The 23,808-nt window shown below is 39.0% G+C and overlaps 1 protein-coding gene across 1 annotated transcript; it reads right to left on the bottom strand.

The window, feature by feature from the left end:
* Positions 1-6,107: 6,107 nt before the first annotated feature.
* Positions 6,108-22,469, bottom strand: LOC115231165 (PAX-interacting protein 1; the record flags this gene model as incomplete). Its single annotated transcript, XM_029801244.2, has 10 exons — positions 22,333-22,469; positions 17,852-17,939; positions 15,963-16,138; positions 14,385-14,969; positions 12,971-13,075; positions 11,822-11,899; positions 8,865-8,972; positions 7,744-7,836; positions 7,036-7,104; positions 6,108-6,194 (listed from the first exon to the last, which is right to left on the bottom strand). Coding segments are annotated over exons 2-10 (1,317 nt in total), but the record flags the coding sequence as incomplete, so codon positions are not given.
* Positions 22,470-23,808: the final 1,339 nt, after the last annotated feature.

Here is a 23,808-nt window from a genome sequence, read left to right as displayed (position 1 = left end):
CTCACTCACCTCTCATATCATCAAGGTATTTGAGAGGGTGCTGAGATCGCGTATGACTCACTTCCTTGAGAGTCATATGCTGAACTCCAACCAGCATGGATTCCGTAATGGGAGGGATTGCCTGACACAGCTACTGCATCATTTTGATGACATTTTGAGAGCCTTGGGAGAAGGTTCCAACACTGATGTCATCTACCTTGATTTCAGCAAGGCCTTTGACAGGGTTGATCATAAGATCCTTCTGAGAAAGCTGTCCAATATTGGTGTCACTGGAAAGCTGCTGCAGTGGATCAAGTGCTTCCTGTCTAACAGAACCCAACATGTTGTAGTCGAAGGAGTCAAATCCAGCCCAGCCAAAGTCAGCAGTGGTGTCCCACAAGGCACTGTGTTGGGCCCACTTCTCTTCATCATCTACATAAATTATATTACTGACACCATCAAACACAGTAACATCAGAACCTTCGCTGATGATTCCAAGCTCCAGAAGGTCATCAATGGCGTGGATGACCGAATAAACCTTCAGTCAGACCTACTGGCTGTTGTCCAATGGGCGGAAAAGAATAACATGTTGCTAAATGAAGACAAATTCGAACTGATCCACTTTGGAAGGGAGGACGCTCTGAAACTCCCATACTCTCTTCCTTCTGGAGAAATTCTCATGGCATCCAACAACATCAGAGACCTGGAAGTAACAGTGGACAACAACATAAGCTGGGCTACACATATAAGCAGCAAAGTTGACATGGCCCGCAGAATGTGTTCCTGGATTCTCAGAACCTTCCAGTCGAGAGATTCCCACGCTATTATCCTTCTCTTCTCCACTTTTTGCCCGACCCCACCTTGAATACTGCTGTCCACTGTGGTCTCCCTACACAAACAACAAAATATTATGAGAATTGAAGCTCCCCAAAGGTCAATCACAAAAAAATAGATGGCATGTCAGACCTTGACTACTGGGGTAGACTAGAGAAGCTGAAATTGTATTCACTCCAACGACGCCGTGAACGCTACATTATCTGTATGATGTGGAAAATATTCCATCAGCACTGTCCGAATGATGTTGGCATCACCTTCAAAATGCATCCAAGGCTTGGACCACGTGCCATCCGTCCACAACAAAAATCTAAATCGCATCACATAACGACAATACGGCACAACTATTTCACCTCAATTGGACCTGCTCTCTTCAACGTTACACCAGGACACGTCAAAAGAGAAACTGACCACACAAAATTCAAGAAGTCTTTGGACAAATTCCTTCAAACAGTACCGGACAAACCACCCACACCCGGATATGTCTCCGCAAACAATAACTCTCTGCTCGAATGGGCCTTGGTGCCCAAATCCTGAACTGAAAGACTTCGCCAGGTGGTGCTATTAAGTTAGACATGGCCTGGGCCAATACTGGCCAAAACCTTTCTAAGTTATTCTAAGTTATATACATATATATATATATACATATATATATACATATATATACATATATATATATATATATTATATATATATACATACATATATATACATATATCTACATACATCATCATCATCATCGTTTAACGTCCGTTTTCCATGTTAGCATGGGTTGGATGGTTCAACTGGGGTCTGGGAAGCCCAAAGGCTGCACCAGGCCCAGTCAGATCTGGTAGTGTTTCTACAGCTGGTTGCCCTTCCTAACGCCAACCACTCCGTGAGTGTAGTGGGTGCTTTTTACATCCCACTAGCACAGGTGCCAGACTAGTGTGGCAAACGGCCACGCTCGGATGGAGCTTTTTATGTGCCACCGGCACGGAGGCCAGGCGAGGCTGGCAATGGCCATGATCGGATGTTGTTTGTTACGTGCCACCGGCACAGAGGCCAGTCGATGCGGCACTGGCTACGGCCATATTTGGATGGTTCTCTTACGTGCCACCAGCACTGGTATCACAAATACGAATTCCATTGATGTTGATCGATTTCGATTTTGATTTTCACCTGCCTCTACAGGTCTTCACAAGTAGAATTTTGTGTCCCAAGAAGGAAGGTATGCAAAGGTGGACTGACTACGTCCCAGGTAGAGGCCACGTATTATGGCCTCACTTGTCCTGCCGGGTCTTCTCACGCACAGTACACTTCCAAAGGTTTCGGTCTCTAGTCATTTCCTCAGTGAGACCTAAAGTTCGAAGGTCGTGCTTCACCAACTCATCCCTACCTCTTCCACAGGTTCCCTCAACCGCTAAGGTATGGCACTTTTTCACACAACTATCTTCATCCATTCTCGTCACATGACCATACCAGCGCAAAAGTTTCTCTTGCACACCACAACTGATGCTTCTTAGGTCCAGCTTTTCTCTCAAGGTACTTACACTCTGCCGACTATGAACACTGACATTATACATTCATCGGAGCATACTGGCTTCATTTCTTGCGAGCTTACGCATATCCTCAGCAGTCATGGCCCATGTTTCACTGCCATGTAGCATGGCTGTTCGTACACACGCGTCATACAGTCTGCCTTTTACTCTGAGCGAGAGGCCTTTTGTCACCAGCAGGGGTAAGAGCTCTCTGAACTTTGCCCAAACTATTCTTACTCTAGCAGTTACACTTTCAGCACACCCGCCCTCGCTACTGACTTGGTCACCTAGGTAACGGAACCTATCAACTATTTCTAGTTTTTCTCCCTGGAATGTGGCAGAAGTTGATCTCAGAGCATTTTCAGTGTTTATTGCTCCTGAGCATCTGCCACATATATATATACATATACATATATATATATATACATATATGGCGTTAGGAAGGGCATCCAGCTGTAGAAACACTGCCAGATCTGACTGGCCTGGTGCAGCCTTCGGGCTTGCCAGACCCCAGTTGAACCGTCCAACCCATGCTAGCATGGAAAGCGGACGTTAAACGATGATGATGATGATGATGATGATGATATATTTTTTTTTTTCAGATTATGTGAATAGTTTTCTTTAAAATAAATCACATACTTATGTACACTGTATAAACCAATATTCATAAGAATGCTGGAGGAACCAGCTTGTTGTTTTCAATCCTCTCTTATCTGCTCCTTTTCTCTCTGTAAGTGTGTGTGTGTGTGTGTGTGTGTGTGTGTGTATATATATATATATATATATATATATATATATATATATATATATATATATATATATATATATAGGGTGTATAAGATATTTGAGGACCAATTTATGCTCATAAAAAAACAGCTATATAATAACAGATAACTTTATTAATCAAAAAATGCTATGATGGTAAAAATAAACCTTTTTTATAACGTTATTCAATAAAGCCACCTTCAACTTTCAACAACTGCTTCTAAATGAGATCTAAATCATCTACATGCTCGAATCAAGTGGCCCTGGTTCATTTTGGACATTACTCTGACTATGGCAGCTTTCATAGAATCTTTGGTATTATGGGCGTGTTCATTGACCTCTCTCTCAATAACGCTCCACATGTAATAGTCCAATGGATTGAGATCTGGGGAATTAGGAGGTCAAATGTTAGGGGTTATGTGATCATGAAAATTTTCAGCCATCCATTCCTGTGTTATTAGAGCCATGTGTGATAGTGCAGAGTTTTACTGAAGCACATATGGCCTTCCATTGTAAACACTGCCTATCGAGGGCTTAACAATTATTTCCAGGACCTCAATGTAGGTGGCAGAGTTAACTCTAATGTCTTGTGGAAAGAAGTAAGGAAGCATCACATGTCCTTCATTGCTGACAACTCCTAAAACCATGACAGTTGCAGGAAATTTTGTATGCATAACACTTGGAACTTCAGAAGGATCTGCACATAACCATCTGTCATTTCTTCTGTTAATGTTTTGATCCTGGTCGAAGTTTTTCTCGTTTGAGAAAAATCAAATCAAATCTTCTGCTGGATTTTTCAGTTTGCTTAAGAGCCTTTTAGATCTGATGAAGTGATTTTCATCATATAAGACATATCTGATTTATTAGTGGACAACATTCCTGACTGTTCCGTCTGACACATGGAGATCTTTTGCAATTGACCCCATGGACTTTCTGGCATTGTAATCAATGGTCTGTTGAACTTGCCAGATAAATTGAAGTGTTCTGATGAGTGTTTAGAATGCTTTGATACTGGTGATATGTTTCCATCTTTAGTCTCTAACTCCTTACAAACTTTGTAGAAGAAAGATCTGGCAACTTTTAAAAATCAAGATATTTCTAAATTGCTATGCTCAGCCTTTATAACCACAATAACAGCCCCTACATTTCTTAAGTAAGCTGAGGGTCTGCTATTATTATTTTCTGAAACAAAGATTATACAGAGTTAGCAAAATATGCAGCGATGACCCCCCAAAAAAATTATGTCCTCAAATAACTCACACACCCTGTATGTATGTGTGTGGTGTGTGTGTGGTGTGTGTGTGTGTATAGTTCAGAGCTGTAATAGAAGACTGAACCCAAAACCACATGGTTGAGAAGCAAACTTCATATAGCCATGCCTAGTTAATGTATAAAGTAGTTCCCAATCAAGTAGAGATCATAGGGGTGAGAGGAGCCTTTAGTCTTGTCTACATAACAACCTCTCTCATAACAAAATATATTCAGGACACACTGTAAAGTGGTTGGAGTTAGGAAGATCATCCAGCTGTTGAAACCAAGTCAAAAATGAAATGTATGACTTCAACCCATCTACAAGGACACTAACTTCAAATAAGTACTGACCCGGACCATGATGACTTGTCCAGCCAATGTTAGTTTGGAAAGCATATGTAAAATAATGATGATATACATATATGTATGCATGGACATATAAACACATACATACAACTGCAAATCTCTACAGTGTATTTGTCACTAGTGAAGCCTAAGAAGTAATAGGATATTATGGTGCTGCATTTGTTTTCTACATTGTATATATATATGAGTAAAATCATTTTGGATTGGATTGAACATGTTCTGTCCACCAACTGCGGTCTGATGTGGAGGTTGCAAGTTTGAGCTTGAGATCATACTGGTTTGGTGAGCCTATTCTGCCACACTGGTTCAACATGGCCTGGCAGAGAGGTGCAGTTTTTATTCTCATATCCAGGAGTAATTACATCGATTACAATGACCCAATGTTCAATTGGTGCTTATTTTATTGACTCTGAAGGATGGAAGTTGACCTTGGTGGAATTTGAACCGAGAATGTAAAGACAGATGAAATACTGCTAAGCATTTTGTCCAGCACAATAACAATTCCACCAGCTTGCTGCCTAAAAATATTTTACATTTGAATAATGGTTCTTCCTTCCAGCACAAGGTCTAGTCCTTGTTGTGATGTGGTGGTTTGCATTCTTCAGTGACTAAGAGCTATGTCAATGGAGTGCAACCTCCCGTAAGGGCCCCTCTTATGTTGGACAGGGGCCAGACTAATATGGACCACTTCTTCTCAGAAGTGGAAATGGGTTTGCATGGAGTCATCCCCTTTGTCTAGAAAAAAGACAAGTTAGAGAAGCACTGTTGACAGTTCAAAACCAATAAGAGCTGGGAGAAAAAAGCTTTTCTTCAGGGACATGCTGCAGCAAAACCTCAAAGGAAACTGCAATGCTAACTCCTCTTCTGATCACCAAGAGAACAGCCCAGATTTAAGAACAATGGAAGAAAACCATTGATGGCCTCTGCTCTATAGGGGGCCAAGGGTTTGAGTAAAGAGCCCTTTGGTTGTGAATGACTATGAGATTGCACCTAGAAAGTTACCTTCTGAGGTACAAGTCCAGGCAAGTTTGTTTATGAAAGACCAGTAGTTGCCAATGCAACTTTCCATGCCACCAATGTTATCCAAAGGAAAGGCAAAGGGGCCAATAAAGTTTGGCACCAGTGACATTGCAACTCATTTCTACAGTTCAGCAAACTAGAGCAACATGAAATAGAGTGTCTTGCTCAAGAACGTAACACACAGCCCAGTCTGGGAACCAAACTCACTACCTCATGATTGTGAGCTCAACGCTCTAACCACTGAGCCATGCATCTTCCCAAGGGCTTAAGTAATATTTCTTTTTTAAGAGTATACGAAACCAATTTTTACATCCCTTCTGCTTCCACTGCAAGAAATGGAATTCAGACTTCAAAAAAATATATAAAACTTACCATTTCTTCTTTAAATTTCTTCTGGGATTCCAGCTGTTGTTGGTGAAGTGCTTCATCAAGAGCTCTTTGATGCAGAGTTTGTTCTTCCTATGACAAAAAAAAACAAAGCAAATTATTTTTGGGGTCTTTTTTTCACAAAGTGTAAATCATTAAAATAAATAAATTTTCAAAAATTAGCAAAAATAAAGAAAATAAGATAAAATTTGTGTAGTGACTTGTAATTTTAATCTATAACCAACACCTAACATTGATTATGGTTTGACTGATCAAAGCTGATCTGTGGATAAACAACAAAAGTAATATGTTTAGTTTATATTTTCTTTCAGTGGTTTGTAGACATTGCATGTTTGTAGCAGATATGCTTTTGTACAAAATTATACAGACCCTTACTTGAACAGTTTTTGCTTATTACAATGACCTTGCATATTTGAAAGACAAATAACAGCAAAATGAAGAGTTCTTAGTCCAACAGTGAGAAAGGTGGAAACAACTGAAAGATTATTTACATTATTTACATTTGACAGATATTTGTCCTCATCTTGTTTGTTGTTAACACGTTTCAGCTAATATACCCTCCAGCCTTCATTAGGTGTCTTGGGGGAAAATTTCGAACCTGGGTTTTCATTCCTAAGGTATTTTTTGATGTTATTATTATTATTATTATTCAGGGCACTGCCTGGAATCGAACTTGGAATCTTTGCCTGGAAGCGAACTTGGAATTACCCACAGGCATATGGAGTAGTGGTTAAGAGTGCTACTAACCCCAAAGTTTCTGAGCTAAAGGGTATATCAGCTGAAACGTGTTAACAACAAACAAGTTGACGACAAATATATGTCAAATGTAAATACATAATTCCTCATCTCTTAAATAGAGAACTGTACAACTGAAAGATTTTCAGCAAAAGGAACACGTGATAATTAGACTTACAGACATGACTTTCTGTAAGGATTCCTGATAACGGTTTTGTTCCTGGTGGAAATACTTTTCAAATTCATCCTGGACAAAAAAAGAAGTAAAACTTTGTCAGTAGAGGACGAATGGAATGAAAGAAAGACAGAAAAAAAAGTTGTGGGAGGGGGGGGGGCGTTATAAAAGCAAAGTGAAAGTGCTGACATAATTCAGGCCCAGAATATTGATCATGGTCATGATGATGCTGTCAACAAGGATTATGGTTATGACAAAGATAGCAGGACTAAGAAATAATGAGGTGGTGGTGTGGCACCTTGGGCAAGTGTTTTCTGCTGTAGGGCTGGTCTGACCAAAGCTTTTTGAGTGGCTTTGGTAAATGGAAACTGAAAGAAGCCCATTATGTGTGTGTGTGTGTGTGTGTGTGATTGTTACTGCTTTCTTGTCATTGTCATACAAACAGTGTCCTTCATTTCAAATATTCTGTGAGAACATGTCTAGCTATAGGGAAATATTATCTTACTTGGAAACGGCAAGGGTTGGCAACAGGAAGGGCATCCAGCAGAAGAAAAAAAATTTGTCTCAACAAATCCCATTTGCCTCATGCAAGCATGGAAAAGTGGGTGTGTTAAATGATGATGATGTGGTAATGTTGATGATGGTAGCTAGGATCAAAACCATAATCTTTTCATTTGGGGAAACTCAAGTAACTCCCCCCTCAAAACTTACCCGCTGCACAGATTTCTGGTCTTCGAGGGCAGTTTTGATTCTGTGTTCATTTTCTTCTTTTTCTTTCTTGAGAACATCAAACAGCTGTTCATGCTGGAAGACACGAAAATCATTTGCTTGTTATGTCACTTAGTTCAAATGCAAAATTGTTCTGCAACTAAGAAGAGAAACCCTAAACTTTTCAAGTGCAGACATGGCCGTGAGGTTTACAAAGTGGTTCCACAATCACATCATCCTGGATTTTTAACTGAATAAATTATGAGCAAAGGCTTATGTCTTTTACCGTAGTCTCATGTTGAACAATGCCTTTTAAGTGAAATTTGGGAGATAGGATCTGCTCAGTAGCACACTGTCTATCACCACCACCATTATTTAATGTCCCCTTTCCCATGCTGGCATGGGTCAGATGGAATTGGTTGAGGCAGATTTTCTACAGTTGGATGCCCTTTCCTTTTGCCGACCCTCACCTGTTTCCAAACATAATATTTTCAAAGCTAAACATTTTTTCCAGGTAAAAGTGGAAATAACCTCGCTTGTATGACAGTGATGCTCATGTACACCATCACACAATGTCTAGACAATGGTAAACACAGACACACGATCAGCTTCTTTCTGCTTCTGTCTACCAAATCCACCATAAGTCCTATTTTTCTATTTATATGATAAATCATATTTACATAATTCTTTACAAGTATTTACATATTCATAAAGACATAATTACATATTCCTATATCTGTGTTCTCTCTCTCTCACACACACACCATCATCATCATCATCATTGTTTAATGTCTGCTTTCCATGCTGGCACGGGTTGGACAGTTTGATATGGAGCTGGCTAGCAGGGAGCTGCCCAGAGTCCAGCTGTCTGTTGAGGCATGGTTTCTATGGCTGGATGCCCTTCCTAACACCCAGATATAAACATATTTTTCTCACTGGTAAGATTAAAGCATTTAATTTTGATGGAAGGTAGAGCTACAATACAACTCCATTCAGCATGAAAAAAACACCCAGTTTTTAAATAAAAGTTTGATTTTTGACATTTCCTTTTACTGCTCCATCAATTACCCCCACCCCAATTATTTGGTGGTGTAGAGCAATGTGCATCGGTAGACAGAACTCACCTGTTCCTGCAACATTTGAGTGTATTGATCAGCTTCACTTTTTAACTTCTCTTTCAAGTGTGATTCGGCTACTTCTTGTTGCTGCAACACAGCTGTGCGACACAGACTCTTCAACAACAAACAAAATACCAACATAAACGATTCTTTAAAAATACAAAAATATAATTTCAATAAGAACTTCATTTGTGGTATACATATCTGATTAATTTTTACATCTGCTTTTTGTTTTTTGTTTTTTTGACCACACCGTATGTTCAAATACTTACTATCCTCCTTTAACCCTTTTAGTGTCCCCTTGTCTGCTATTGTCTTTTATTCTTTTTATAAGCCATTATTAATAACTGGACTACTATGGTATTACCTGAAATTCTACAGACCCACAGCTCTAATCATCATCATTTAATATCTGTTTTTCATGCTGGCATGGGTTGGATGGTTTGACAGGAGCTGACAAACCAAAGGACCACATAGAACTCCAGTGTCTGTTTTGGTGTGGTTTCTACAGCTGGATGCCCTTCTTAATGGCAACCACTGGGTGTCTACAATGCAGATGAAACTCAACTATAGTACAGATCCTTCCAGAGAATTACAATTACAGGAGCCTCTACTATGATAAGAAGTAACAAAAGAAAATTACTAAGTATCTGCCCATTTAAGAAGACCTGTTGAGGCAAGTGAAATTGCTGTCGTGGCTGATGAGTCCTGCCTGATTGGCACCTGTGCCAGTGGAACATTAAAAGCACCATTTCAGCGTGATCGTTGCCAGGGCCGTTGACTGGCTCCCGTGCCAGTGGCACATAAAAAAGCACCATTCAAGCATGGTTGTTGCCAGTGCCGCCAGACTGGCTCCTGTGCAAGTGGCATGTAAAAAGCACCATTTGAGCATGGCTGATGCCAGTACTGCCTAACTAACCCTCATGCCAGTGGCATGTAACAGGCACCCATTACACTCATGGAGTGGTTGGCGTTAGGAAGGGCATCCAGCTGTAGAAACTTTGTCAGATTGGATTGGAGACTGGTGCTCACCAGCCCTCAGTCAATCTGTCCAACCCATGCCAGCATGGAAAGCAGACGTTGAACGATGATGATCTGGTAATTCAAAAAATCCAGATGCTTCCATAGGAAAGTACTTTTATTGACCTACAAATACAGCAAGACTGAGTATTTACTACTGAGAGAATTTGACGGAGAGATGACTTGAAAGAGTAAATCTATATTGTTTGTGGTCAACTGCATTGCTCCCCGAGCAATTTCAATAACTCAAACGAATGAAACTGGGAAACGAACTGTTTGCTTTTCCCCCATCAAATGTAGCATCAATAATTCAATAAAGTAACAAGGTCTTGTAAGAATTTGGAAATCATTATAATGCGATAACTTGGTTAGGAAGCAGATTCTTGATTTGATATTAACCATAAAAAAGACATTCACATTACTGGATGCTGTTCATCTGATCATAAAATCATGGAAGTCTTGAAAACGTCCACAATAATTAAAATTGTTTCTAGATGGCTATGTGGTTAAGGAGTTTGTTTCTCAACCACATGGTCTTCAGTTCAGTCCCACTGCATGGCACCTTGGGCAAGTGTCTTCAGCTATAGCTCTGGGACAACCAAAGCCTTGTGAGTGGATTAGGTAGATAGAAACTGAAAGAAGCCCATCGTGTGTGTGTGTATGTATTACTGTCACCTTTCCTTGACATTGCAAGATAGTTGTAAACAATTGTGATGAAAGTGGTGTCCTTTACTTCCAATTTTCTGTCTTGCTATGAGGAAATATTACCTTACTTTGTAAGAGGTAAGATTTGGCAACTCTGACCATAGAAAACCCGTCCAACCCATTCAAGCATGGAAAAGTAAATGTTAAAATGATGATGATCTTAACAATTTCTTTAAAATGTAAAAATAAGAAATATATCTATAATATGATTGAAGAAATGTGGGACAATGTCCAGTTTATCCCTCCGCCTCTCGGTTATTAAAAAAAATTTTAAACTATAAAGTTTATTTGTATATTAAATAAATTATAATGCTTAATATTACAAGATTCACTTTTGTTTGAATTCCATATTTAAACAAATAGTTTTTTTCTTTGTGCTCATAAATAATGTAATAAAGTGAAAAAAAAAAGTGAGTTAATTATTTTTAACTGTATTACATAAAGCAAAAAACAACAATCCCTATCTATAGAATAAGGTTTTCAAATTGTGTTAGACTGCAGTCATGATGGGGTACCACCTTGCAGTGATTTAGTCAATAATAGCATCTCCATTACTGATTCTTCAAGCCTGTTACTATCGATCTAAGTTGCAGGACATAAACCCTGCATTATGAAAAGCATCAAGAAAAGAGAATATAAAAATATTAACTGAGAGAAATGAAAAGGGGTCCATTTACTGACAGTTGTGTCTGCAAAAAAATTTTACAGTGATGTGAGACATTCGTTATTCTCTTTTAATTGAAATGTATTTAAGTTTATTTTTAATTGCTAGGAAAGGGACACTAGAAACACTTAGGACGTCTGTAAGTGAATATAATGAAACAAGAGAATAGCAAAACTCAACTCTTCATATTGGTAAATGGAATTCATTAATTCCCAGCAGAGAATCTATTTTCAAATTCACTCAAGTGAAGATTCATAAACATTTTCCCTTGACAGTCTAAACACTTTCCCTATTTTCATTATTGTCTTTTTAAAATGTATCATGGATTATTTTACTGATTACAGAATAAACTATAACAGAGTCTTTGTTCAATTCATGAGCATATTGTCAATTTACTCTATAATTTATGTGTCACATCTAACATGTATATATAATATCAATATGTGCAAAACATATGCCAGCAGAAAACCGCCCAGAGGGCGTTTTTTCTGCTCGTATATATAATGGTATATGGACCAAAGATAAAAAAAAAAAAAAGAGGAAGCTCTGAAAGAGGTAAATGAAAGGAACTGACCTTATATTCTTCAACAACTACAGCCAAAGCATCATGCCCAGCTTGTCGAATGGCTTCTAAATCAGATGCATGTTTCGCCTGAAATTGAAATAGCAATAATCAGATTTAACCAGATGATGGGATTGTAACTGAAGGGGAATATAGGTGCTATTTCTAACAGGTTGAGAGACCATACAATCATTAATTAAGCTGCACAACAAGTGTTGTAAAGCTGTTTTCCCTGCTAAAGTAGAGATACAGTTTGTGGAACCCCACAACACTCTTCTCTGTTTGTCCTTATCGTCTACCTCTTGTCTCATCAGGTTAAAGTATGATAGAGGGGTCAGGAACAGGCACCTTACTGTAGAGAAGATACATGGTTACCCCAGTTGGAAAAGTGGAAGGATGGTGATGAAGATATGTCAGGGCAAACCCTCAAGTTATCGGAAGGTAAATTTAAGAGAAGTGGCCCAGAGGACTGAACAGAATGGGAAGGTATGACTCACTAACACACACCAAAGTAATTCCTACAAAAATGTCTTGAACTTGGAACTGGACTCAAATGTAAAATAGTGATTCTTTCTTTCTTTAGGTACCATGTCTAGAATTTAGGACATAGGTGATCATGTCCTACTGCAATTCTCTGTTCTTTGTTTTCTATAACAATTCCACTTCCTGATGTTTAACCCTTTCGTTACCGTATTTCTGTTGAGATGCTCTGTGTTTCTTTCAATTACTTTAAATATAACAAAGAGTTTAGTAAAATAACTTGGTTATCATTAAGCTAGTGTTAGGAACATAAATTGAGATTAAGGTTTGATGGAAGATTTTAATTCAAAACTTATGAAAACAAGACATTTCTACTCAGAGCTAGAGCTGGTTTGGTAATGAAAGGGTTAATGCCTTTTTCTTCCAACCAGTTCCTTAAGCTCAATAACATCCTTCTCCTTTCTCTGCTTCTTTTCCTTCCAATCTTTCAGTCAGGCCCCCTTTCCTCATCACATGACCAAGAAATCTCAGTCGCTTGGCCCTTTATCTCACTAAACAGTCTCCTATTTACCACATCCTGGATCACCACTTCTTCACTAGATACTTTGTCTGTCCATGCTATCTTCAATATTTTCCATAAGAATTGCATTTCACAGTTCTCTTAGAAACAGCGACACTTACTTGTAAAGACTCATATTTGGATTTCTGCTCAGAAAGCTGAACTTGCAAGCTGTCCACCCTTGAGGTAAGCTCTATATTTCTGCTGCGTAGTTCATCCAATTGTTTCTGCAAAAATAAAGGAAAATGGTTTTTCTAAAGTTGGTATATTGGTTTATGAATGGTATCTGTGGCAGCAGCTGTAATCATTTTGTGTGTGTGGCCTAGTGGGTAGGGTGATGCACTCACAATCATGAGATCATGGTTTTGGTTCTCAGACCAGCTGCATATCATGTTCTTGAGCAAAACACTTCATTTCATGTTGCTCCAGTCCACTAATCTGTAAATGGGTAACCCTGTGATAGGTTAGCCTTCCAATCAGGGGAAACGTTGACTTGCTTGCTAGCCAGTGGGGTGGCATCATTTGAAAACTAAAACAGTGTAAAGTGCATTGTGACCAGTGATGTATAATGACATCTGATAATCTGGTCAATAACGTGACACACACACATCTATATATATTTTTATTTTCATTCATTCATTCATTTTCATGCTTGGTTTTTTATGCTACCATGGACTGGTTCCCAAAATGGGTGGTATTGCTGCCCTGGGGGTGGTGGAAAGTTCCAAGAGGGTGTTGAAAAAAAGTGGGGCAATAATGGGATAGCAATTCATGTAGAAAGTGGTGTAATAATAGGGTAGAGATTCATGTAAAAATAACTAAATAATAGGTTCATTAGGTTAAGTCTTATTTGTGAAAAACAGTTGTTTTGAATTTGCTTCAGAAAGAGGTCTATGTTTGTGGTGGTAAGTTGGGGTGGGGGCGCTGGGTGTCAAGGGGGTGGCAGCCTGAAAAAGTTTGGGAACCACTCAATTAGATGAATACATATATCATTGAAATATACAGCCAGATGCTCTTCCCATTGCTAACCCTCACCTCTTTTTCAAGTAAAGAATCTCTTATTCCTCATATATTCAAAGGGAAAAAATTCTATAATCATTGGTACCCTGGGGTTATACTTGGTTGTGAATGGCAGTTGTCACTGCTTAATGTCCATTTTCCATGCTGGCATGGGTTGGACAGTTTGACTGAGGACTGGCAAGCTGGGAGGCTGCACCAGGCTCCAATCTTGATCTGGCAGAGTTTCTACGGCCGGATGCCCTTCCTAATACCAACCACTCCGAGAGTGTAGTGGGTACTTTTTACGTGCCACCAGCACGGGAGCCAGTCAGGTGGCCCTGGCATCAAACAAGCCATATTATGTGTGTGGATGGAAACTGTGAATGAGGGAGACTTCAGAATCCAGAATTTATAGGATGGAGTAAAGAATATCAACAACAGGCTGTTGAATCTAAAGGATCAAGATGATTGGTAATTTAACATACTTACACACACACACACACACACGATGGATTTTATGCAATTTCTGTTAATTACCAATAAGTAACTGTCTCTTTGTCCATCCGAATGATCACGCCGCCTCTCCTGCTTCGGAACAACAGGCAAACCACCAGTAGCACCACCGAGATCTTCAATTACAGATGGTGGTGGCTGCTGCTGCTGTTGCTGTTGCTGTTGTTGTTGTGATGGTGGGTGTGCGCGTTGGTGGTGTGGATGATGGTGGGGTGGTAAAGATTGGTGATGCTGCTGCTGTTGTTGTTGTTCCTGTTGCGGCAGAGGTGCGGGAGGGTGTGGAGGTTGGGGCAGAGGTTGCTGCATCCGTTGGTCAGGAACATAGTGTTGTGGCCCATTCAAGACCTCATCGAAGCTCGGACAGCGAGGGGATGCTGATGCATTTCCATGGCGCCAGCTGGCTGGCTGGTTGAGGTCTGGTACATCAGCCATGGAGAGACCTTCATGGCCATATGACGGACGCCTCCAGCTTGGGCCTGCCGGGCTGACAAGGTCTACCCCAGCAACACTATTGCTGAGATCACAACGTCTCGCCTGGTGATCGGCTACAGAGGGAGGAGCATTAAACATGCCATTCATCATATTTGGTTGCATTCCATGATTCAAATTCTGCAAAAAGAAAATTTAGTAAAATTTGAAAATCAAACAATAACTATACAAAAAAAAATTTTTTTTTTTTTTAAGTTTTAGATTTTAATTTTAAAATAAAAGGGGAAAACAAGATCAGCCCCAAGCCAGAAGTAAATCAAAATTAAGGCTCCTTCTGTAATAGTTACTAGCAAATAACGTTCATCTAAGATTTTTTATTCAGCGCAGCAGGCTTTCCCCAAAATCAGTGAATGTGTATATCACAAGGAAAAAAAAATTGTTTAGGCATGTGACTTGTAAATACACTTCACTGACAAGGCTAAAGCAAGACTGAAACTTATTCTCACATGTCACTGCTGGGAAAATGTTCAATTCAGTTTAATATATATTGTTTTTTAACATGGTATGTCTATGAAGAGATTTTCTCTCAGAGAAAATCCACAGCATCTTGCCTGTCAACAGTGTATATATTCTAAGTATGATACACAGCTGGCTATTTTGATTTAATGCTGTTTCAATTGCTTACACCCAGTTGTAAATGATTTGTTTTAAAAGGTGAGAAAATAGAGAGAAAAAGGAAAACTTACAACATGAAAATTAGTCTCAAGAAGGCTGTGTGGTAAGAAATTTGCTTCTCAACCACAGGGTTTCAGGTTCAGTCTCATTGCGAGGCACTTTGGGCAAGTGTTTTCTACTGTAGTCCCAGGTCAATCAAAGCCCTGAATGAATTTGGTAGATGGAAACTGAAAGAAGCCTGTTGTATGTGTGTGTATTTCTTTGTGTCTGTCACCCCCACCAATAGACAACCAGTGTTGGTTTGTTTGTGTCTCCATAACTTAGCAGTTTGGCAAGAAACCAAAAGAATAAGTACTGTACTTGAAAAAAAAAATAGAGAGTACTGGGGTCAATTTGTTCAACTAAAATTCTTCAAGGCAGTGCTCCAGCTTGGCCACAGTCCAATGACTGAAAAAATATAACAGATACAAGTTATGTAAATTCTTTGGCTAAACTGACCTGTCCAATGTCTGGCAAGAGATTGGCATCAAACTGACTGACGACGGCTGCTCCAGTCACAACACTATCTGGTGCCATTCGGTCATGGACAGATGGTGGTGAATCAAGATGCCTGGGAAATGTGTTCTGGGCACACAGAAGGTCAGGCTGAGAATGGGCTGGTCTTTGCTGTAAATCTAAAATGGAAATTAAAACATTATTACTGAGCGAGATAAGACGATTGAGAATGTGAGACAAGTTATTGCAGCAATCATAATTTCAAATCTTCCAGCAATGAATGGGTTGTTGTTGTTGAGCTCCAAGATATCTCCATAGAACAGACCTATGATAAAAAATGTTCAGATAATGACCAACAAATCCCATCTTTATTTAGGCATTATGTATCTAATACCTCTCACCCAAAGTAGTCATAGATATATATTTTAAAAAAACACAGTAGGGTGTGATTAAAGGCAGTGGTTCTCATCCAGGGTCCATATGGCACGTGGTGGGGTCTCTATAAGATTTTTTGTGGTCCATGCAAGCCAAATAGAAAATTGAGGATCCACAGCAACATTTTATGGGTAAATGAAAAAATGTTGCTATTGAGATGTGTTTATGGCAAGAAACAGCTTCGTTTCTTTCTGAAATGTTTTACACAGTTCAACCTTCATAGTTTAATGTTTGAATAACAAAAGAGGATGGTTATGTGAGTCCACCAGAGTAAAATAGTAATCAAAGGGGTCCATAGATAAAGAATGGTTGAGAAACACTGATTTAAGGGAAATTCGACAGCTATATTTAGCAGGTTGAGCAGTACCACTGGAGACCCTTTTTGGTTCAAATATCAATGGATTGCATTCCTTAGTAAAGAAAATTACAATTTGCTTTGACTTTTGTTGGAAAACACATTCCACTTTACTCCACAACTGAAAAATTAGCAAGCATTTTCTGAGATTTGTTCAAACAATTTACAGTTGGGAGAAAAATGAGTTTAAACTTTTAAAAGAAATTGATAAAAATATTGAAAAACCTGCCATAGTATTATGTAATGATTATAATTACACTAGATTCATCATAATCATCATCATTTAACATCCGTTCTCCATGCTGGCATGGGTCGGACAGTTTAACAGAAAATTGGTAAGCTGAGGAGCTGCACCTAGTTCCAATCTGATTTGGCATGGTTTCTATGGCTGGATGCCCTTCCTAATGCCAACATTGATTTCTTATATAAGTACATTTCAGATTTATAGAACTAGGAAAATGAAATTGTTGGAAACTTTTGGCATTCTCAGACAATAGTGGTGAAGCATAAAATGACTTTAGAAATTTCCAGTTGCTTCTCAAGGTTTGTGGAAGGATTTGATCCATTGCCTATATGTTCATACATATATTTTAGACATGGCCTCAAAGTAAATGCTGTTACATTCCTACAAACCGCTTCCAATTTTAATTAGCTTTACATTAACATGTAAAGAATTAATGGTGTCTGACATATTGATAGACTTTTGTTTAACCATTTGGATACCAACCTGGCTGAAACTGCCCCTGGCTCTGTAGTACAAATGTCTTGTTTTCAAAAGTTCTGCCTCAAAATCTTCCATCAAAACTTAGTCACAATTTATGCTCCTAACACTAACTGAATGATAACGAAGTCATTTTACTAAATTCTTTGTTATATTTAAAGTAATTGAAAGAAACATAGAAGCATCTCAACAGAAATATGGTAACAAAAGGGTTAAATATTCTTTGTTTAACAATCTGCAAAACAATTAACTACCATGTGAGAGAGAGAGAGAGGGGAGAGTGGAAGAGAGAGAGGAGGGAGAGAGAAAGAGAGAGGGGGGTGGAAAGGTGGTTATGGAGAGAGTTAGACAGATGCAGAATAATGTTTGTATAGTAACTACCTGGAGGAAACATCATCCAAGGTAAATTCCCAGCGTTTGGTCCAGCAGCTATACCTTGGGGCTCATGAGGTGGAACTGGTTCAGCTGCCTGAAACACAATGGAATCAGAACAATGTTAAAGTTATCATATCAACACTCTACTCATAAGTAACAACACTGTAATATTGAACACTAACACTATAATCCCCTAATATAATAATGAGCGTAGTGTTTTTATGCGTGTGTGTGTGTGTGTGTGTGTGTGTGTGTGTATTTGTCCAAAATCACAGAGTAGGAGTAGGAGAAAGAGTAGTATAAGTGAAGAGAGAAAATAGTAATTCAGTGAAGGAAAAGTAGTGAGAGTAATAGCCCTGAGTGAGAGAGAGTGAAAGAAAGTAATAGCAATGAGAGAAAGGAAGTAGCAAAGAGCACATCATATTTTCTGTTTTTCTCAATCATAATATATGAATGAGAAAGGAAGGGGTGAAAAAAATCAGTGTTTCATCTGTGTGAGTATATGTGTGTGTATGTAAAAGGGAGGTATGTGAATGTTTGTGTGTGTGCAATGAAAATGGAATGGTGAACGTTCAATGCTGAAAAAAAGAATCAAACAGCATTTCAACTGTGAGTGAGTATGTGTGCATGTACAAGGGAAGTGTGTGAATGTTTGTATGTGTGATTATTATGTACCTTATTTATATATAAACTACTACATTTAGCCGTCAGTTTTGACAGCACGGGGCCAGTTAGTGTTAAATGATGACACTGATGCTAAGCCCTAACAACATTAAACAATAACCAACACCTGGAAATTTCTTTGCTTTGATCTGAAACCAGATAAAAGGGGTTATTTCATACAAAAAGAGAAATCAATCAGTTAAAATAGGAATGTAGTAGTATGTATTGATTGAGTTAAATTTAAATTGGTTTCATATCTTGGCACAAAGCCAGCAATTTTGAGGGAGAGACTAGGTTGATTACATTGACTCCAGTACTCAACTGGTACTTATTTTATCGACCCCAAAAGGACGAAAAACAAAGTCGATCCTGGTGTCATTTGAACTCAGAATGTAAAGACAGACGAAATGCTGCGAAGCATTTTGCCTGGTTATTGCTAACAATTTTGCCAGCTTACTGCCTTAGAGTTAAATCTAAATTAATGAAATACACAGCCTTTCCAAGACAACAAATGACCCCACAAAGTCCTTTAGGAACCGATCTTTCACATACATTTGTAACCAAAAGCTTTTCACAGAAACTAATCAAGCATTTAGGAACAAATGTACTTCTTTTTTTTTCCCCGGAATAAAATGAATGCAATACTTTCTTAAAGAGAATATCACTAAAAAGATGAGGAGCCAACGAGGGAAACCTTTGTAGCAAGCTTGACTTGCTAGAAATAGCAGACAAACATTCCTCAATTCACACCCTGCTGTGTTAGTATGAAAAAAAAGGACACATTAGACAGAGCTCTATATATACACACAGTATGGGTGTATAGAACTGCATAGAGTGCATATATAAAGACAAAATAATCAGGATTGGAATACTTTTGATTATTGGTCAGCTTCATTGAAATTCACATCAGATTAAACAATAGAAAACAACTTCTCAGATCAATTTATCAGCCAATCACCAACACCTTCAAGAACCAATCGCTCAGCACACCTCTACTCAAACATTCCCACATAGTATAAACATGTCTCTTTTCTCAGCACAGAACCATTTAGTACACATGGTACTCAGCAAGCAAGTTCTACTGCAGGGTTGGGGAGATCCCCACCTGTAGGCACAATTGCACCAATCAGCCCATTTTATTGCGCCTGCAGGCTGCTATACTTGTATGGACAAAATGTAGCAAATTTTTCAATTATAAAATTTATACAATATTTGTATGCCTATTTGTGACATTAGGTCGCGTTCCCACTACGACTTAAAACATTTAGACTCAAACAGAAATCACCTGGTAATTGCCATTTGAATGGAAATTTTGTTTTCACTATAAAACATATATTGCTAGGTTTGTACCACCCCCTTGAGGCCCAACTACACTCTAGCTGAAAATATAGAATACCTCAAAAGTAACATAAACTTTCTAAATTCAGTGGTGGCGTTAATGAAGATGTTATGCATTAATTTAATGTGTTAAACTTATCTTTATTAATGAGTCTCAAATTATACATAGATATATACAAGATTTACACATATAAGAGTTAGAACTTGTGATCTGCCCGCAGACTTTTTCCTTTGGAAATTTTTGCCCACCACACCAAAAAGTTTCCCCACCCCTGTTCTAGTGAGTCAGTTTGTCACTAAGGTAATCTCTTAAATCCTTTAGCATTTAGATTAGGCTGTCAAATGTCATGTTTATTCATTCACATTATTTTGAAAGAATCAAGCTCAAGAGGATTATCAACAACATTTGTTTATAACAATTCATTTTCTTTTTCATCTTTTATCTTTTGCTTGTTTCAATCATTAGACTGTGGCTATGCTGGGGCATTACCTCGAAGAATTTTAATTGAATGAATCGACCCCAGGACTTTTTTTTTTAACCTTCATACTTATTCTATCGTCTCCTCTTTCGCTGAACTGCTCCATTACAGGGATGTAAACACTGGTTGTCAAGTGGTGGTCATGGAGAAACACAAACACACACACGATGGGCTTCGTTCAGTTTTTACCTATGAAATCCACTAGCAAGGCTTTTTGGTAGACACTTGCTGTGGGACTTTCCAAACAGCCACACCTGTGCCAATGACTTGAAATTTTGTCAGTATTTGTTTAAGACCAATCATTTACAATTCTGTATATTTAGCCGATTTTTTAGTCATCAATCAGTCGACTAGTTACTTGACAGCTACAAACCAACCAACACTGATTACAGCCTATAACTCCTTCAATTGATTTTGACTATTCAGACGGACATTAACCCCTGTATAACCCTGGTTGTGTTTTTGCAATGCAAAACCTGCTCCTGCTTGTTTAGACATGAACTCACCGGGAAGCATGTGACTGAGCATACAAAATGTTCAGTAGGGAGTCGACACCCGTAGCTAACAGTGGCATCCTGCCCTTCTCTTCCAGGTTGTGAAAGCTTACCATAATGTTTAATCTAAATACAGTGAAATGTCAAGACTTCATTTTTTTATAGCCATATATGGGTTAAATGATGATGATGAAGTTCTTCAGCTTCCAGACCTTCATAAACTCAACCTTTCAAACACTGCAGTTCTTAACAGTTTCATCTGCAGAAACTCAGGATTCAACTGAACAAAGACTGTCGACTACAATCTCAATCATCTTAGTTTTCTTATTAATATATTTCATCAAAAACAGTTTCCAATCAAAGGAGTTTGGAAATACTAGAGGTTTTAGGGTCTGTCCTGGGTCCTAACATGCACAAGAGTGGAGTTTAAACCAGGTTCCCATAGTGCATAAGAGACTGAGACCACAAATTCACCTGCCCCTGGATGGGACACCAGTCTGTTGCAAGATTAACTTACCAGCTGTTGTTGGAAGTCATTTGCAGCTGAGTGGACTGGAGCAACACGAAAAGAAGTGTTTTGCTAAAGAAAATACATTGTCCAGTCTAGGAACTGAAAGCACAATCTTATGATGATGAGTCCAACACCCTAACCACCAAGCCACATACCTTCACATAAATGCTAAATTACTGTCAATAAAATTAAGTAGCATTGGTTCCTGAGGGCAAAAGCCTGTTGTGTTTACAGGTAAGAATGACAATTTGCAGATATTAGGGATACTGCAGTACCTTGGTGCTGAGACATGGAGACAGCTTGCTTGTGTAAGTGCAGTCAGCTGAAAACTCCACATACCAAATAGGAAGTAGGTTTCAAGGGTCATTGGGAGAGAAAGCACATCATTTTGGGGCCTTTCTCTCACTGACTCTTCTCACTGGTGTGAGACCTCCTACCTACAGGTTCAGCTGACCAGTGTTCAATCTCAGGGATGAACAACTTGCCCCAATAAAGCAATGTCTCTACTTTTACATAAGGTGTGACGAACAGGTTTGGCTCCTGAAAGGGACAACATAAGCAACCAATATGAGGATATATAAATAAAAGTTAAAAAGAGGACACAATGTTGGAATGTAAATAATGTAGCCATTCTGGGTTCTGTGTTCCAAACACTCAAGATATTGTATGATTCTGTGACCCTGTCATGTTGCTTGAAACAATAGCTAGAAAGTGTCCGTCTCAACGCACTTATCTCTTGGGGTCAAATTTCTAATCAAATTCAATCAGAAATGAATTCAAAATAAGAAGCAGGTGTAGACCTACAAGAGTCCTGAATATATTGAATGTTGCAAATGAAAGAAAAAGTTAATAGGGTAAAGAACTAATTGATTCACACCTTTATATATTCTATAAGAAGAGTTTGTATTACAGTGATAGGTAAGTTATCAACTTTAAAAGATAATTATGAGAATGAAGGAAGGAAAATAAGCAACAAGAATAAATAACAGCTTAACCAACTACCTGAAATCCACCAAATTCACCAAATTCATCATCAGAATCAAGGCCAGGACCATCTAACCTTTGGTTCTGGAAAAGAAAATTGTTTTGTCAGGATTAACTTCAGATTGACAAAAAATTTATATTTTGTTTAAACACACATATCTATATATATACAGTTGCACATGCATGCACACAAACATACACATCACTGTTATATTAACATCTACATTTCCTTGATTGCATGGGTCAGGCAGAATTTGTGGTGGTAGATTTTCTACGACTGGGTGCCCTTCCTGTTGCCAACCCTTACCTGTTTCCAGGGAAGGTAAAATTTCCCATAGACATGGTTTTCATGGAAGACTGAAAACAAATGACCAAGCTTGTATGATGATTTACAACCATCATGTGATGTCTAAATGAGTACACACACACACACACAACCCTGGTCACCTCATTGTTTCTGCCTGCAGTTGCCCCAATGTACTCATCTTAAAACACCTCAATCTTGTCCTCGCACCCACCTCACACATTCGCTTCCCTCCCATCACACATTCACAACACCAATCATGCTCTTCGTTAAATTCTTTCCCCTTTTCCTCCCAGCCCTTCCAGACTCCTATTCACCCTTGACATAAAATCCTTATGCACTGTTATTGCTCACAATGAAGGCCTCCTCACATTGAAATACTCCCTTGATCTGATCTTCAACCTGACACCTTTACCCTCCTCTGGTTGATTTATATTGCGTCTTGTTTGCATGAAAATCTTACCATCAGGTCTTAGGAGTTGCCATGGGAATGAGAATAGGCCCCGACATGAGAAAAATCTGTTCATCAAACATTCTCTCAGTTCACTGGTCCCACTCCTGAGCTATCATCATCATCATCATCATCATTTAACGTCCGTTCTCCATGCTAGCATGGGTTGGACGGTTCGACCGGGGATCTGGGGAGCCAGAAGGCTGCACCAGGCTCCAGTCTTATCTGGCAATGTTTCTACAGTCATTATACTGATACGACCGCATCAGCAGGACCTTACTCTCCTGCGAACATCTCGACTCCTTCCTCTCTTTCATCCTGCCCTCAGCATCTCCTGCTCCATTTCCAACACTTCTGTCAACTTACTTCACATTTCCTTTACCCCCACCACTCCTCTCTCACCACCTTCAGCCTCTATAAACTCCAAGACTCAAATTCTTACCTCAATTTCTTCTCCGCTTCCCACTCTACTCACACCAAATACTCCATCCTTACTCTCAGTTTCTCCATCTCTGCCAGCTCTGTAGTGACAACCATGACCTTCAGACGCAATCCTAACTCATGGCTGACCACTTCACCCAACAAGGAGACCCCTGACCATCTTATCCAAACTTGCTTGCTCAATCTGTTGACTGTGCATTGCTTATCTCTCTCTCTCTCTCTCTTTCCCTTCACCCACCCCACCCTTTCCTTGCCCCCTCACCCATCACCCCTTCAATGCACTACTTTGTGTGATTTT

This window comes from Octopus sinensis, unplaced genomic scaffold (genome assembly GCF_006345805.1).
Source record: "Octopus sinensis unplaced genomic scaffold, ASM634580v1 Contig17665, whole genome shotgun sequence".
Classification (NCBI taxonomy): domain Eukaryota; kingdom Metazoa; phylum Mollusca; class Cephalopoda; order Octopoda; family Octopodidae; genus Octopus; species Octopus sinensis.
The sequence above is the reverse complement of the archived record's forward strand: the minus strand, read 5'-3'. Positions and strand labels throughout refer to the sequence as shown.